At 37.5% G+C, this 17,537-nt stretch overlaps 2 protein-coding genes across 12 annotated transcripts in view; one reads left to right on the top strand and one right to left on the bottom strand.

The window, feature by feature from the left end:
* Nucleotides 1–9,289, top strand: part of ERMP1 (endoplasmic reticulum metallopeptidase 1) — a 58,284-nt gene extending 48,995 nt beyond the window's left edge. For all 3 annotated transcript variants that reach the window (XM_024996124.2, XM_024996126.2, XM_024996125.2), the window contains 2 exons: nt 5,796–5,959; nt 6,085–9,289. In XM_024996124.2, the coding sequence (XP_024851892.1) occupies nt 5,796–5,959; nt 6,085–6,249 (329 nt within the window). In that variant the 3' untranslated portion in view covers nt 6,250–9,289. The remainder of the gene's footprint in view (nt 1–5,795; nt 5,960–6,084) is intronic.
* A 2,049-nt stretch (nt 9,290–11,338) lies between these two features.
* The window catches only part of RIC1 (RIC1 homolog, RAB6A GEF complex partner 1), a 144,161-nt gene continuing 137,962 nt past the window's right edge, over nt 11,339–17,537 (bottom strand). For all 9 annotated transcript variants that reach the window (XM_005209979.5, XM_005209978.5, XM_015472474.3 and 6 more), the window contains 3 exons: nt 15,086–15,263; nt 14,744–14,932; nt 11,339–13,920 (listed from right to left, as the gene is read on the bottom strand). In XM_005209979.5, coding sequence (XP_005210036.1) covers nt 13,632–13,920; nt 14,744–14,932; nt 15,086–15,263 — 656 coding nt within the window. In that variant the 3' untranslated portion in view covers nt 11,339–13,631. The remainder of the gene's footprint in view (nt 13,921–14,743; nt 14,933–15,085; nt 15,264–17,537) is intronic.

Here is a 17,537-nt window from a genome sequence, read left to right on the forward strand (position 1 = left end):
TCGTCACTTCCACTGTATCATCATAAGTGATTTGATTTAGGTCATACCTGAATGACCTAGTGGTTTTCCCTACTTTCTTTAACCCTAAATTTTGCATTAATGATATATTAGCATTTTAATTATACTTGTTAAACATTATTTTCAGTGGTTTCAAGCTTTCAATAAGTTAACTTTCAAGTTACACTATACTGCTTCATGGGTGGTACAGACATTTTATAACATAGTATCTCCAGTTTTTCCCTCCCTGGAATTCTGTCAAGTTGACCTCTGAAGCAGTGAATAAGTCAGCTACTTTTCTCTCTCTTTCACGTCTTAAGCTTTTTAATGTTACATGTGGGTTTTTTTTCCCCTCCTCAGACTTATTTTTGATCAGCAACTTGAGTGCTTACAGTGTTTCTAAAAGTAACTGAAGCTAATAATTTTTAAGGAGCCTTAGTAAAAAACTTTCATTGTCAGAATTTGTTGTCGGGTAGATCGTAAGGGCATTTGACCTGGCGTTAGTAGATAGTTTGACTTTGTTTACCTTTCTTGGTATATTTATCATGTTTAGAACCAGTAGTCAGGTCCTGGAGTTTTTCAAATGGTGGTCTGAAGTCTTCTAATATTATTTTGCAAAAGTATATTTGATCATGTCACTTCCCTACTTAAAAGAGCTATTCTATGATTTCTTGCCGAATGCACCCCAATTTTTTGGGAGAGAGCATGTTTGGTCTTTGGTAATCTGGCGTATGTACCTGTTTCAGCTTTTTCAGCACTTCCCTTATGCACTCCTTAGCTGCATCCAAGTGCTCATTTCCATCATCACATACTGCCTCTTGGTGAGAGTGATGTTTTCCTGCTTCTCTCTCTCTCTGGCACTGTTCCTTCTCTTGGTAAGATGTCAGTATTATTGAGACCTCTCTTTCATTGTCTCTAACAGACTGAGCAACTGCCATCTATTCTGTGCCTTTTGTACGTATCTCGATTGTAGCACTGACCTCCTTGTGTCATGGTTATTTAGTTCATGTCTGATTTTCCACTAGCATTCAAGGGAGGCAGATAGGGATGTGTTTTTATTTTTCTTTCTAGTCTCTATGCCCAGTAAATATTACTACCGCCTAATGAGCACTCAATTGTGTTGAGTTACATATGGCAATTTTTTTTTTAAGATGGTATCCAGATACAAGGAGGGGAAAAAAAAAACATGTTAGCTATTTCTAGTGAAGGTATTTTTTGGATAGGATTGACGTTTAATTTAAATCAGTAAATTCTGAGTAAAGCAGGTTATTCTCCATAACCATGGTGGGCTTTGTTCAATCAGCCGACAGCCTTTAAAAAAAAAAAAAAAAAAAAAGACTTGCCTCCTTCAAGGAGGGGGAGTTTTGCCAGCAAGTCCTGGGGATTCTAATTCTTCTCTGAGTCTCCAGCCTGCCTGCGCCTCCTGCAGAGTTTGGATTTGCCAGCCTGTACAATCACATGAGCCAGTTCTGTAAAGTAATTCACTTTTTCTGCATATCCTGTTTGTCTAGAAAACCCTAATACAGGAAGTTCACTTTTAACAGTTTCTGCTACTGTTCACTCTGTACGTTAACTATGAAGTTTAAAAAAGACTGACAGAAAGTTGTCTAGGACTTTGAGTGAAAAGTATCTTCAAACATAACTTTCCCTCTTATTTTTATTCATTCATATATAAATATAAAATATAATATATAATGAATATTTCTGTATATAAGGCCTAATTTACATACATTGACATGTCCAGATCTTACACAGTTCCATTAGTTTTGATAAAATCATACATAACCTATCAAAACACAAATATTTCCATCACCCCATAAAGTTCCCTTACACTCTAGTCCTCTGAGCCTGAGTAGCACCTTTCTGTTTTCTGCATTAAGAGATTTGATTAGCCTGTTCTTGAATTTCATATGTACACATGGAATCATCCAGTATGTAATATTCATTGTCTGGTCAGTTAAGCATAATGTATTTCAGATTGAGCTGTGGTGTTGTTAAGTTATCAATATTTTCTTCCTTTTCACTGCTGACTAGTAGTCAGTGTATCAGTCAGTAGTCAGACTGTCTCGTGGCTTATCACTCTCCTACTGATAGATACCTGGGCTCTTTCCAGTTTGGGGCTAAGGTGGATAAAGCTGTTATAACATTCTTAGGAAAAGCTTTTTGGGAATATGTTTTCCACCTCTTATAGTGGAATTGTTTAGTTCATAGGATAGACTTATGTTTAACTTTCTAAAAATTTTGTTTCCATTTTTCTCTCCTACCAGTATCCAAGAATTCCAGTTGCTTTACATTCTTCCTGAATTTGCTGGTTTTTCTTTTGTTTTTTCATTTTATCATTCCTTATAGGTGTTGAGTGGTAGTATCTCTTGCATTCCTCTTGTAATTAAGATGTGGAACACTTTTCGATGTGGAACACATTGGCCATTCATATGCTTTGTTTCCTCATGTCTTTTTCCCTTTTAAAAACTGGGCTTATTGTCTTAGAGGAGTTTATATATTCTAGACAAACTCTTTTATTAGATACAGTGTTACCAGATTTTCTTGCCCATCCATTTTCTTAATGATGTCTTCTGATGAGACTTCTGGATTAATGCTTTATGTGTCTTCCAAAAAAGCTTGTCTACCCAGACATTATGAAGATAGACTTTGTTTTCTTCTAGAAACTTTATAGCTTTAAATTTTTATGTTTAGGCTTAGGATCCACCTTGAATTAATTTTTGTGTATGGCTTGAGGTAGAGGTCAAGGTCCTTTTCCCTTATAGATATTCAGTTCCAGCACCATCTGTTGAAGACTCTGCTTAACTGAGTCAGTCACTTTGGTGCTCTTGTCAAATTTTTGACTCTATATCCCTCAGCTTTGCCCACTTCCTTCTGAACTTTCTCTTCTGCACATAGTCTGTTTGGGTTTTGTATTTTTTGGTGACCAGTGGCCATCATATCAATTGTGAAAAGTAACTGCATTTATTGTGTGAAGGCATAGTTCATTCCGTTTTAACACAGAAGGGACTTGACAATCTAGTGGATAAGGGAAGCTGGAGGACACAAGATGGCAGTAGTGAAATAGTAGGATTTGCTTGTTAAGCAGTGGAGAGCAGCACCTGTAAGAGGTAAGGGCCCTAGCTGACACCTCTTATAGTGAATACTTCCCTTTTCTGGGCTTTAACATTTTAATTAGGAATAAATTCATTTTGTACCAACTGGTTTTCTTGTTCATGCCAATAAATTGGTTTTTATTTAAATGCTAGCCTGTAAAAAGGAAGCACAGAAAAATTTAAATCTCTCTCCTTCCTGCACAGTTTGGAGAATTCCAATAAAAATCAGGTCCCTGACAGGCAGATTGCACATCTATTGACCTGTTTTTTGTGATTACAGAGGTTAAGAAATCATTAAAAAGAAAATTGGTGGTATGTGCGTGGGTCTGTTTGTGCACCAGTTACCACATTTTTTTAATTATAGAAGCTTAATCATTTAATCATTAGGAGAGTGAAGATCCTTTTCACTGTTTTCCTTGCCATTCTTTACATGCTTATTAATTTTAGTATTTAGAACTTTAGTATTCTCTAATATAAAATTATTGTAGTTAGGGTCATTATAAATTTATAAATTAAGAACTGACACTGTAATGTTGAATCACCCTATCCATCTTGCTATCTTACTGAATCTTTAATATTTTTTAGTTTATCATTGATACTAATGTTCTCCAGGTATACCAAGAACCGCTAAAATGTAAAGGGCTAGATAGTAAATATTGTAGACTTTGCTGTATGTCTCTGTTATAGATTCTTTCCTTTTTTGCTAGCCACTCTTTAAAAGCGAAAAAACCATTCTTAGCCCAAGAGCCATACTAACACAGACCTCAGGTATAGTTTGTCAACTACTGTATATCATGTGTAAATACAGTTTTCTTTACCAACTCTTATGCCTCTGGTCTGTCTAAACAGTATATCCTGTACTTCTAATATAGAACAGTTGTGTAAATAAGCATCCTTGCCTTATTCTTGACATTAGAACCAAGTCACAAGTGTTTGTTGTGTTTGACTTGGTTCTTGACACAAGAATCAAGTCACCCCAGTCACAAGTCTCTAGTGTTTTCCTGTTATGTAAGATATTGACTTTAGGACTAAAAGAGTGTATATTTTTTATCATGTTAAATAAGCATTCAGAACTTACCATTCCTTCAATGTTTTTATAAGGAATAGGTTTTAATTTTGTGAAAATCTTTTTTAGCATCTATAAAAATAATCATCGGATTTTTCTCCTGTGGTGTATTAGGTTGTCGTGTATTTTCTTAATGTGATGCATGATGCCGGTCTGTGGTATTTTTGGTACTGTTTTCAACAATTTAGGTATACATTATAAATGTAAACACACCGTGACTGTTACAGATCATAGAAACAGTTGGTAAGTTTTCCTTACTTTTCATGTCTTGCAGCAGTTTATGGGGCATTAGAACTGTTCTGTTGAAAAGTTGGCTGGAATTCCTCTGAGACCCCTTGGGCCAGGTGCTTTTTTTTCTGAGGGTGGTTTCTTTTTCTAGAGAGATTGGCCTGTTTTAGCTTTATTATCTCTGTGTTCAATTTTGATAACCTGTATTTTCCTAGCAACGTACCTATTTCATTCAGGTTTTCAAACTTATGGAGATAATAGTGGTTATGCAGTGATTTTTTAAATTTCTTCTGTTTATTTTTCTTATTTATCTTTTTTGTTGTGTCATTTTTAATTCTATTATTGGTAGTTTTTTAAAAATTTATTGATTTTAATTGGAGGCTAATTACAGTATTGTAGTGGTTTTGTCATACATTGACATGAATCAGCCGTTTGAATCGGTTCTTATTTATCTTTGTGTGTACTAGTGTTTGCTCTGCTCTTTTCCAGTCAGGTTACTGAGTGATTGTCTTGTTAAGTTTAAAAAAACAAAACAGATTTTTGATTATTAGGTCGGTTTGTTCTATTGTCTATTTCATTGATTTCATCTGTAATATTTCCTTATCTTTTAAAGACTCTGTCCACTTGCCTGAAATAACCTTTGTTCTTTATTTTTACCCTTTCTGAATATCTTGGGATACACTATGTGGTTAGGTCTAGTTTTTTAAGCTACATTTTTCTTTTAGTAGCTGGGTTGTGTCTATTCACATTTATTTTTATGAGCAATACTTGCAGTCGCAACTGTCTCATAGTATTTATAATTACTTGAGTTTTACTTGCTGTATTTGTGTTCCTTTTTCTATGATGTATAAGCTGATAAGAATACCACAAAAACTGGCATACAAATAGCAAAAAGTTAAATAGGCGATGAAAACAAAAATATAAATCTTAAGTGCCAGAAACTTTTGAAAAGAGCAAAGCCAACACAACAGTTTTATCTGCTTTCCCCTTTCCCTCTGCGTGTTACAGGCAGCATTTGCACATTAGTCTTCCACCTTTACAGTAATATTTGTCCTAATACAATATATGTGGATACACTAAAATCCTCAGTGCTCTTTTGCTGTAGTTTTTGCAGTTATTCTGTAGATTTCTGAAGAAGGGCTTCTGAGTGGTAGGTAGGTTCTTATATGTTTAAATGCCTGGGCCAAGATGTAAACACAAGTTTTCTTATTATGAACTCTGTGCTTTTTCTGCACCTCACTGCTTACCTTTGTTGATTCATGATGAACATCCAGACTGAAAGCCCTCCACTAGGTTTGCACTGAGTGTCTTTATTGTGGTGAAGCATGAACTTCGTAGTCTGGTTTGGGTTGTTTTTCTTGTTGCTTTTTTAGAAGGTTGTTTTAACTGTTCTTCCTTTTATCCTACAGGACCAAGCCATATGTCATTCTATGTTCGAACCCACAAAGGGGCTACGCTTTCTCAGTGGTCTCTCGGCAACGGCACCCCAGTCACAAGTAAAGGAGGGGACTACTTTGTCTTTTATTCCCATGGACTCCAGGCCTCCACATGGCACTTCTGGATAGAAGTACAGGTGGGAAGCTCCTAGCATCGCTGGTATCCCTGATCAGGTTCCCAGGTCGTATTTGGCAAGACCCTTGAAATCAGTCAGTATTCTGCCTCCTTAGAGCTAGAGAACTAATTAACTTTCTCCTGCAGGTCTTGGAAGAACAGCCTGAAGGAATGGTCACTGTGGCCATTGCTGCCCACTATTTTTCTGGGGAAGACAAGAGATCCTCCCAGCTGGATGCTCTGAGAGAAAAGTTCCCAGATTGGACATTTCCCTCTGCCTGGGTGTGCACCTACAATCTCTTTGTATTTTAATCTTGTGGATGAGCTCTAAGTACATGTCCAGTGGGATACTCCATGTGGCACAGTTTCTCCTTATGTTGCATGGACGGTTGTATGTAAGTCAGTGAATTTTAACGAGCATATGTTCAAAGAGCTTTGTGGGCTAACACTCTTCAGGGCTGAGCATGATCTATAATGGTTATACTGTGGAGTAGAGTACATGGCCCTTTTGACACTTGAAAATACCAGTTTTCTGGCACTTAAGCACACGTGGGTACTACACACACATGTCATTTTATATGACCTTAAGAACAAAAGCCAGCAAACCACTTTTAACAGTTGAACGCTTAGGATCATGAACGATGCAGAAGGTACTGTAAATCCCTTGTTAATGAGACAAATGACATTTCCAGTTAAAGCCCAAGACCATTGTTTTTTGTGTTAGTAGATGGTAGGTAAAGTATCACAGGAGTTAATGATTGGTCACAAGAAATTGAGATGAAGACTGGCTTCTGAGGCCCCAGCCTGTGCTGGGAGCGGTGCTTCTCTGGGCAGTCTTTAGAGTGTGCTTGGAGGCTCTAAGGCCTTAGTACTCTGATGTGGAAACCTGTATTGAAGTGGCGGCTCCTGTCCTTCAGACATGTTCCATCATTGGGATGCTTTTCTGAGGTGGTTTTCAATACCTGTTTCCTTCTGGAATTTCCAGGCTCTTTTGGTTTAGAATACTGTTTGTGGAAGTACAGGACATTCCCTTCTCAGAGTCCTGAGTTGCCATGGTGGCTGTTCTTGGGGTGGGAGGAGAGTGGGAGTAGCTGGGCATTTTATATTGATTCTTAAAGAAATGAACAGAATATTGTTATCCAAGGTTAATCCTTCAGGGCATAATATTATTGATGCACTGGGTCCTTGTTTTCTAGCCAGCTGAACAGGTTAGTTTCTCAGTAACTTACTGTGGCTGGCAGAGCTGGCTTTCCTGAGACTCGAGGCTGTGGCTTGCTCTGGAGTGTCCTTCTAGCTGTTGGTGTTTAGGTCCTGCACAACATTAGCTCTAGGACTTAGAGGTGCTTTTCATGTTGAGGAAGACGGCTGTTGGCTCCAGCAGTGGAAGAGTTTGGTGAGAGCAATGCTCAATTCTGCTAGCTTTCTTTTTTCCCCATTAAAAATGTAAAAAGTTAGACAGTTTTTGTCTTTACCAAGTCTAGGCTAAAAAAACCCCCTTTTTTTTAAGCCATAGTGAAACAAACAAAACAGTGGCACTCGAATCTGCCTGAACAGAGAGCATAGTAGTGTGTGTCTTTGAAATTACTTCTTAAAGCTGCTTGTCCGATATATACAGTGTGCATTCTGAATCATGCTCCTCCTAGTTCCTTAAAAACCGAGCCTACACAGACAGCAGGGTTACAGCCAGAGCTGAACGGTAGGTACCATGCTGTCATATGCACGGACACTGGAACCAGTGCTTCTCCTGGACTTCGTAAGAGCCACAGAGTTGACCCTTGAACAACACAGGGATTAGGAGTGCTGACCTCTGCACCGTTGAAAATGTGCATCGTCACACCCCTGTATACAAGGTTTTGCATCTATCTGTGGATTCAACTATGGATCATGTAGTACTGTGATATCTGTTTAATGAAAAATCCCTGTATAATTGGACCTGTAACAGTTCAAACCATGTTGTCAAGGGTCAGCTGTATCACTAGTCTTAGATGATTCAAGTGACACACAGAGTTTGCACTGTTGATAGCTTTTATAGACTCACAATTGTGGAGAAAAATAGTATCTAAATGAATTTCAAAATACAGGCATATTTTCTGTTTCTGTGGTTAATCTGAAATAGATTACTGGAAATTATTTATAGGGAAAAGAAAAGCAAACTTCCAAATGTGGAGGAAGGGCATTACCTGAGTTCCCTGTGATTCCCATCTGCCTACCCCCTCCTTGGGAAGCATGTTATTAACTCCTTTTTGATAATAATCATGGTTTTCTTTTTGCCTTTTTTTTCCTGTGTGGACTATTTGCTCTTGTTTTGGTTTTCTTTGGCATTATAAAGCTCTAATGATGTAGAAGGTCAGTAACAAGATGCACATTAGACTCAGGGCATGCTTAGTATTCTGGGGCACTGCTTTAATGCCAAAAATGGTTAAATAATTGCACACAATACTTATGGCTCTTAATATGCACACCGTCAGATCAGCAGTCTGAAGAACTTGTTAGTTTTTGCACAGTACTGCACATTTGGGAGAAGTGTGAAGGATTGTGATTTTGAAGAAATTCTTAAAAATTTACCTAAGCATGACGGTTGCATGCAGTATTTGTTTCATACTTTAGCAGATGTACATAGGCCTGATCAGATTTCTAAACCGTCACCACCACTTAAGAAGCCAGTCTGCGGACTCAGGAAGCTGTAGGAAGAATGAATATGTCTGTCTGTTTCTTTTCACTGGTTTGCTAGGGATGAATTGTTGCCTTACAGTAATAAAAATACTAGTCAGTATCATTAACAGAGAAACAGACCATCATTGTTTATATTTTCCTGTAACCTCATCTGAAGAGTTATTTTAAATCCATAAAGCCTTTTAGAGCTTAAAAAAAAAAAAAAAAAACTCCGCTGTTAGAAAGACCTAGTTGGCTCTTGTGGGTATAATTGCTATTTTAAAGGGTCATGTGAGCAAAGAACTCAGCATGGCTTTAACTGGAATCTGTTTTACTGTGGAATGAAATTGTGCATTTGAATTTCACAGAAATTAAATGTTGAGCCTACAGCCTATTTAGCAGTTTTATCATTACTGTTGGCAAAGAAAATCACTGAAGAGCTAATAAAGGATGTTCTTTCATTGGGGGATGGGGTGGGGGGAGAAAATACTATCTTTCAGCCACAGAGTGACCTGCTGCTCACAAGGAAGGCACACCACCAGGCCCCAAAATAGAGAGCCCACTTGTGAGCTCCATGCAAGTTACCTCCCTTTCCAAGTGAGTTCCCTCAGAACAGTTCAGTACAAGGTGAAGCAGCCAAATAACTTATGTTCTTAATAATACCTTGTCTTTTAGGGCCAATAAAGCCAAAATGCATCTATGCCTCCTTATGTCTGTTTTTATTCGAAAAAACATCTTGGGCATTTTTGAAGTACATCAGTACTTTTCTTTTGATACTACCACTTCCTTACTTGATTAGTGAAAATACAAGTGTATTGATAATGTCTTTTCTTCAAGTTTGGCCTATATCATGACCAAACTGAGATTTAGCCCAGGAATGGAATGTGGGGTTTAACACCTAAAAGTCAACATAATAGACCGTATTATTAGAATAAAGGACAACAATATAATCATCTCAACAGAAGTGAAATTTTTTTGACAAAGTTAACACCTCTTTATGATGAAAAATGTAATAGAAGGGAACTTCCTTAACCTGATAAAGGCCATCTATGAAAACTCAATAGTTGACATCTTAATGTATAATGAAAAACTCAGTACTTTCCCCCTAACATCAGAAAGATGAGGGTTATCTACTTACTGCCACTTGAATATTGTATTGGAGGCTCTAGCCCAGGCTCTGATTATAGATGACATCATTTTCTATATAGGAAATGCCCAGGAATCCACACAAAAAAAACCGATTATATAGTTAGTAAGTGAATTGAACAGTGTTGTAGGATGCAATTTCAACATAGAAAAATCAATTATTTCTATATACTAACAATAATCCAAAAATAAAATAGTTCTATTTGCAATAGCATCAAGAATAAAGTACTAATAAGCTTATTAAAAGTACCTATAAAACCCTCCTGAAAGAAACTGAAGCTATGAATAATTGGAAAGACACTCCATGTTCATGGGCTGGAAGGCCTATTATCAAGATGGCAAGATTTTCCAAAAATTGATCTGAATATAATCCTTATCAAACTTCTAGCTGCCTCATATCTGTGTGTGGGTGGGTGCACACAAAAACTGACAGGGTGACTCTAAAATTCAAATGGAAATGCAAGGGGCACAGAAGAGCCAAAACGGTCCTGAAAAAACTCAACGTCTCTCACGTTCAAAACTTCCTCCTCCTAAGTAGCAACAGTACTCAAAACAATGTAGTACTGGCATCAAGGAAAGACCCAGAAACCAATGTAATACAACCGACAGTTCCAGAAAGGAACCCATTCATTTGTAGTCAATTGATTCTCAACAATTCAATAGGAAAAAAATCTTTTCAGTAAATGGTGAGCTTTTCAGTAAATTATAACAACTGAGTAGTCACATACAAAAGAACAAAGTTAGACCTCTTCATACCATATACAAAAATTAACTCAAAATGTATCAAAGACCTAAATGTAGGTGCTAAAATATAAAACAAAAAAACAAGCATAAATCTTCATAACCTAGGATTCGGAAATGGTTTCTTGGATATAACACCCAGAAGCTCAAGGAACCAAAGAAAAAGTTGGGGACTTCACCAAAACGAAAAACTTTATGTCTCAAAAGACAGTATCATGAAAGTGAAAAGCCCTCAGAATGAAAAAATATTTGCAAAACTGTCTAGACTATATAAAGAACTCTTGCAAATCAACAATAAATGAGCCATCTGTGAAGTGGGCAAAGAATGTGAATACTGTTTTCTCCAAAGAGATATGAACAGCTAATAATCATATATGAAAAGATGTCAGTCACCAGGGAAATGTGAACCTAAACCATAAGGTACGACTTCACACGTAACTCAGACGGCTGTAACCAAAAATACAGAAACAAATGTCGACAGCAGAAACTTGAACCCTCATCCACTACTAGTGGAATGCTTTTTTCTTTTAAAGTGGTACAGGCACTTTGTAATACAGTTAAGCATTCCCCGCCACCCCCCAGCCCCCAAAGTAACCAGTTCTCATAACCCAACGTTTCCACTCCTAAAGAGAACTGAAAACTTAGGTCCACACAGAAACCTGCGTATCAGTGTCCGAGTTGAATTCCTCCCAAATGTCCCTCAACTGATGAGTGAAGAAATACATCCATAAAATGGTATACCCATATACATTTTAAATATAAATTTCTAGTTATAAGGAAAATTCTAAAAGGTGGAATTATATAATGAAATGACTTTTAATACATACACTTTTTGCTGTTAACTTGATGAATAAACAAAAAGTTCATGTAATGGTTTTATTGCCCTTTACCAAGTTAAAAAAAAAAATACACATTACAGAAGTAGCAGCAACTTTTAATTACAAGCAAAGGTTGACTCTACCCCCAAATAACTTCTTGTTTTGGTATCAGCAAATAATTTAAACTTCAAATAGTTATATTGAATATTTAAATTCATTGGTTAAATATGGCTTAAACAGTCAAATACGTGATCCAAACAAGGCAAAATTAAAATATGATTTAAAAAATTAAAGTATATAACAAACTACCAAAGAAAAGTTTTTCTGTAAAGCTGCCAATCTTTTTGCCTTGGGGCCACCTATATCTGTTGGTTGCAAAACAAGTATTTTATACAAGAAAGGTTTCCGTCATGGCATTAACCATAGGAATATGGTTAACTTAAGGGTGCCCTGCTTTTAAGAGTGCAAGATGAACCCAGCAGCACATGAGGATATCTGTAAACATGGCTGTTTACAATGGTGAATCGTTTTTATTGACTAAATACACCAAACACAAAAGTAATGCTACTTCTTCTCATAATGGACTAGGACAGGAGAATTGCTTCAGTTTCTTGCTGGGCTGCATGGACTTACATGGGAAACATTTTCTTTCTTAAGATTCAGGGAAAGGTGGTTTAAAACAAAGGCTTAAATAAACATAGCACCAGAAGGGCCAGGTACCAGTAATCACATATTCCACCTATTCAGGAATTTTAGTATGTGAAAGTATTGCACTTGTAATGTGAAAAGTAAGTGATAGTAAATTATCAAAATCAGTAATTTAAAACCATTGATGACTCTTGAACAAAGCATTTTTCAAATTTGAGTTTCCCTTCAAAGGAAACCTGGCTAAGACAACTAAATCTAGCCATTAATTTTAAAAAGCAAGGATAGAGGACCAAGTTTTAGTTCTAAACTGTAATTGCACTATGAGAGGAGAGGCTGTTTTACATAGTGGTATGAATTTGGTCCACATCAAATACGTTGTTACTATAAAAATAAGTTTGTTTTTGTAAAAAATAACATTGCATTCCTTTGTTCAAATTGCACAGTACAAACAAGCTATCTAAATTAATACTGTTATAAGGTAATTGATATACATACAGTGGATATGTGTTTAGTCTGAAGCAACTGAGTCTGCAATTGTGTTTTCATAATGTATGAAAACTAAAATTTAAGTCGTATCTAGAAATACATAAAATATTTAAGAAGTTATGATGAAGAATGCATTCTTTACATACTAATTTTTAGTAGCCGTGATAATACAGGATTCAGCAGTCTATTTACAGAGTTCATTTTTATTCAATTTACAAAAGCAATAAATAAGAAACTACATTAATTTGCACAAAACCTGTTTCATTTCATGATCAGTGTGACCATCTCTGTTACCTTATGACCAAGCCAATAAATGTGTCTTCCTTTATGAAGAGTGCTTATATCTGGAAAGAAGAGCAAGCCCTGTCTTTGTTCTAAGAGTGAGTATCTATAGCCATGCAGAATCCAGCATAAAACCTTACAAATTATAGTACAAGCCCTAAAAATAGGAACAGTGCCTTTGAGTATATGTACACAAAATTATTCACAAAAAGATACGATTCTTTGATACAAAATAGTTTAGTGGTATCTAATAGCATAATTGATAAGAACTCCTCAGGCCTCTGCCTACACTCACCTAGTAGGAACCAAGCTAGACAAAAAGCAGGCACGCTGACACAGGTAAATAGCTTCCATCAATTGAGGACCGGGATTAAGAGGCTAGAAGAGGAGCATCTTACAGGTGCCTGTTCTACCGGGGCAGGCATCTATTCAGAGGCCCAACTAGGGAGTCCAGTGCTCTTGATCCAGGGGGCATACTGGTAGCTCAAGTACTTGATGAGCTACAGCAAGCACCTTAGCATTTATTTTTAAAAAGCAGTCCAGAACACACGCTGAACCAGAAAACATAGGAAGCTTTAAGTAGTGAAAAAGTAAGCTCATCTGGGGCAAAACAATCCCTGTGGTTTAAGAGCTACCAATCTTTAAGAAAACCAAAATGTTCGCATGTACATCTGTACAATATTCTGTACAACTTTCCACTGCAGCTTAAAAAAAAACTTTTATGAAAGATGATCTTTTTTTTGATATCACATTTTTATGGACTCAAGATTTCGTAGAGGAAAAAGTTAAAATTTAATAATACCTTACCAGAGTCTCTGAGCTGTGTTCTCTCCCTGGTTAAATTTTCCAACTAGGTCACAGTGTCCTCAGTTGCACGCTGATGCTAATTAATACTGCCCGTGGTGATGGTACTCACTGTTGTTAGGACACAGAACAGTCGTAAGTCCCATCTTGAAAAGGTTCCTCCTCCTCTGCTCGCGTTGTGTCCTCTTCTTTCCGGCTGACCAAACTGCTACCTCCAACCTCGCCCTGGGGGATGCTTCCATGGCCCAAAGAGCTCCTGTTCTCCTCTGCCCGGGGGCTAGTCTGTTCAGGAGTCTTACCCACAGTCATCGGCTGGAAGGCTTCAGGCTGGACCTGCTCTTCTGTTATCTCACTAAGCTTCTGCAGGTGTGGCTTAATGATGTTTAAAAATGGCTTATATCCAGGACTATGCAGAAAAAAAAAGGCAATTGGCTCTTATCAGCAACATTCAAAAGGCTCCAGAGCATGTTATGGATAGATTCTTACTAAGCACTGATACAGCAGGGTCAGTGATAAAGATTATGGGGTACAGGAGGAGGCACAGAGGTAGGAGGAAGGGAAGGCTTTTAGATGCCTTTCTAAAAGGCCCCCATGGAGGGGGCTACACGTAACCTAAGTGTAAACACAGACAGCAAAGATGGATATTCTTTATCCAGTATTGCAATTAAAAAGCATATTCTATAATCGTAAACACCATTAATAGGATTTTCAGACTTGAAAAACAGGACCTTGAGAGAACATTTAACCTAAATGAATTTGCCAATTAAGACTAGACCCAAGTGAGGGAAATCCCAAAGCCACAAGTAACTGGTGACAAAGGGGGTAGATGACAGGCTCTTCCACTTTCACTCACTATTCTTATTTTGGGCTTGTCAGTAACTGCTATGGAATGTTCAACTCACACAGACCTTAAATTTTTACTTGTTTTTACGTTATCATCTTCAATTCCACAGAACTAGAAACATCAAGTTCCACCCTGGTTCTAAGGTCATCTGTACTGTATTAGTCCTCAGTGACACACATCCACTGACAACAATGAATATGACTCATTTAAAATAACTGGGTCTAAAATGGTAACTAAAGAAAATACTCTTAAAAATGAATATACAAAAGGAGTTTTTATTTCAAGCAACCTATAAATCTCCAAATAAATGAACCAGAAATAAGCCTTAATGTGAAAGAGGAGGAGTCACCAGATGACAGTCAAGGTAACGAGCCTAATAACTTACCAATCTGTGGAGGCCCATCGGTCCACAGCATGCAGCCCTGTCTTTATGTTCTGTAACATCTCTCCATCTACCTCTGAAGACTGTATAATAACCAAAATCTGGTTGATTATTGAGGATTCTCTAAGAATCAGGCCTATAACAATGCACCAGTCCAGACATCCTGCCTCCATGAAGATGTGCAGCAAATACCTATATACAGAAGCAGAAACACAGTGACTGATGCTAGGAAGGATCTACGGATGAAGAGAAGGGCAGTTGTTATTGGGAAAGCAGCCTATATACGCAATTTGCCCAAACACCCTGAGGAGGCATCCTCTGCTTCCAAAATGTTGAGAAACTCACCGAAGCTGGACCTGGGATTTGTGAGGCCCTTTACTCGCCAACTCCATGGAGATATGCTCCAGCTCTGACTGGGTTAGACTGAGTGTGGAGAAATTTTCATCCACCATTGTCCAGTCTCCATCCACCATGGAGCTACTTTCAGTCAAGTCCGTGGCTGAACCAATACTGCATTCATCACCTGATGAAGAATTGTCAAAAGTCACAAACCAGCTTAATGTATGTTTTCCTTCAACTAAAAATATTAGCTGTCTCTCAGATGTTGCTTCCTCTTTAGGATTTTGAGACCAAAACATTAAATTCACTACTAAAATTCCCATGTTACATTAAATAGTAGAAGATGTTAAAAAAAAAAAATCATCAGAGAGGTAACCAGGCATTATGTGCCATGGAAAAGAAAAATACACTACTACCTATTAAGCAGTCTTGCCCACCTCTGGAAACAACAAACCTAGCTACAATTTGTTCAAGTCTTTTTTGGGGGGAGTGAGGTGCCACACAGCTTATGGGATTTTAGTTTAGGTTCTAGGTCCTTGAGGCAGTGAGAATACAGAGTCCTAACCACTGGACCACCAGAGGATTCCCAATCAAGTCTTTAGATTCAGTCACCAATCTACAAGAAATACAGAAACTGTTTAAACCATGAAGATGCAATCAACTAAAATCCAGTCATGAGAAAATCCACAGAAGCAAGTCTCTTCAATGAATAAACTGCAAGAAGAAAAAAAGAGATGGGGAAGGGGAACAAGCACTAAAAGTGGAGTTTAAGAAACATAATCACTGTGTATGTATCTTACTTGGATCTTGATTCAAAGTATTCTTGGGCTTCCCTCGTGGCTCAGCTGGTAAAGAATCCACCTGCAACGCGGGAGACCTGGGGTCGATCCCTGGGGTGGAAAGATCCTCTGGAGAAGGGAATGGCTACCCACTCCAGTATTCTGGCCTGGAGAATTCCATGGACTGTATAGTCCATGGGATTGCAAAGAGTCAGACACGACTGAGTGACTCTCACTTTGTTTTAAACTGCAAAAATATTATGACATTGTAAAACAGCTGGAATTTGAATACTTACTGGATATTTGATCGTATTAAGGAATTACTGTTAAATTTTTAGAGAGATGTGACATTATTTTCAAAAAAAGTTATTTTAGAAATATATACTGAAACATTCACAAATACAACATATCATATCTTAGATTTAGTTCAATTATACAGGAAGGAGAAATTTATTCATGAGTTGGTAATAACTGAAGTGGGGGTTGGAGGGAAGGTGCCCATTATAGTATTATTTCTCCTTTTAACATATGTTTGAAATGATCTCTTTAAAAGGTTTTCTGAAGAAAAGCAATGATGCCACCTCAGGTCCATTAGGATGCTACTATTAACAAAATCATCAAAGAAGTGTTGGCGAGGATGTGGCAAAACTGGAATCCCTGCCAGTGTTGATAAGAAGTAAAGTGGGGCTGCTGGTATGACGAAAAATTTGAAAATAGAAATACCACATGAGCTGACAGTCCCCAGAAGAGTTGAAAACGGTCTCAAAGAGACTTCCCATATTCACAGTAGTCCCCCGTTCTTTGCAGCGTAATTCACAATAACCAAAAGGTGGAAGCAATGCAAGTGGCCACTGATGAATGGACAGACAAAATGTGCTTTGAACACACAACAGAATATTGCCAAACCGCAAAAAGGAAGGAGATTCCCATGCATGCTACAACAAGGATGAACTTTGAGAACATTATCTAAGTGAAATAAGCCAGACACAAAAAGGCAATTACACAGGGACAGAAAATAGAATGTAGTTGCCCAGAGTTGGGGGAGGGAGAGATGGAGAGTTTTCTTTAATGGGTATAAACTTTTGCTTTTGCAACGTAAAAGAGTTTTGCAGGTTGGTTGCCCAAGAATGTAAATGAACTGTACACTTAAAAATCCTTAAAGCAGTAGATTTGACATGTACTCTGCTACAATAACAGCAGCCATGGCTTCTATGCCTCCCTGCACAGAAGCAGCTCAGGCAGCAGTGAGCACACACTGAGAGTCAAGCATCAGGCGGATCTGCCATTGAAGCCGCAGAATCAGACCAACTGCTGCTTCAGCTCTTACATAAACCTAGACAACATAAACCACTTTAGAGCTGCTTCAGTTTGTAATTCACCCATTACTATAACTGCAGAAGATGCACATTTTTTTGGTAAAGGGTCAGACAGTAATCTTAGGTTTGAAGGCTGAGATGCAAAATTAAGGGTATCATGCAGGAATTTACAAGATAAAAAAATTTTTCCCATAATTTTTTACAGCTGAAATAAAAAACAAGATAACTGGTAACAATTTTTTACAATACAGGTCCACCTATGAGAAGAATGGAATTCTTTACACATGGATAAAGTTTTGCTTACTTGAGGTTCAAAGTTCGTGTTTCTGTATCATCAAAATTGATTACAAAGGTTCATTTACT

Source organism: Bos taurus, chromosome 8 (assembly GCF_002263795.3).
Source record: "Bos taurus isolate L1 Dominette 01449 registration number 42190680 breed Hereford chromosome 8, ARS-UCD2.0, whole genome shotgun sequence".
NCBI lineage: Eukaryota > Metazoa > Chordata > Mammalia > Artiodactyla > Bovidae > Bos > Bos taurus.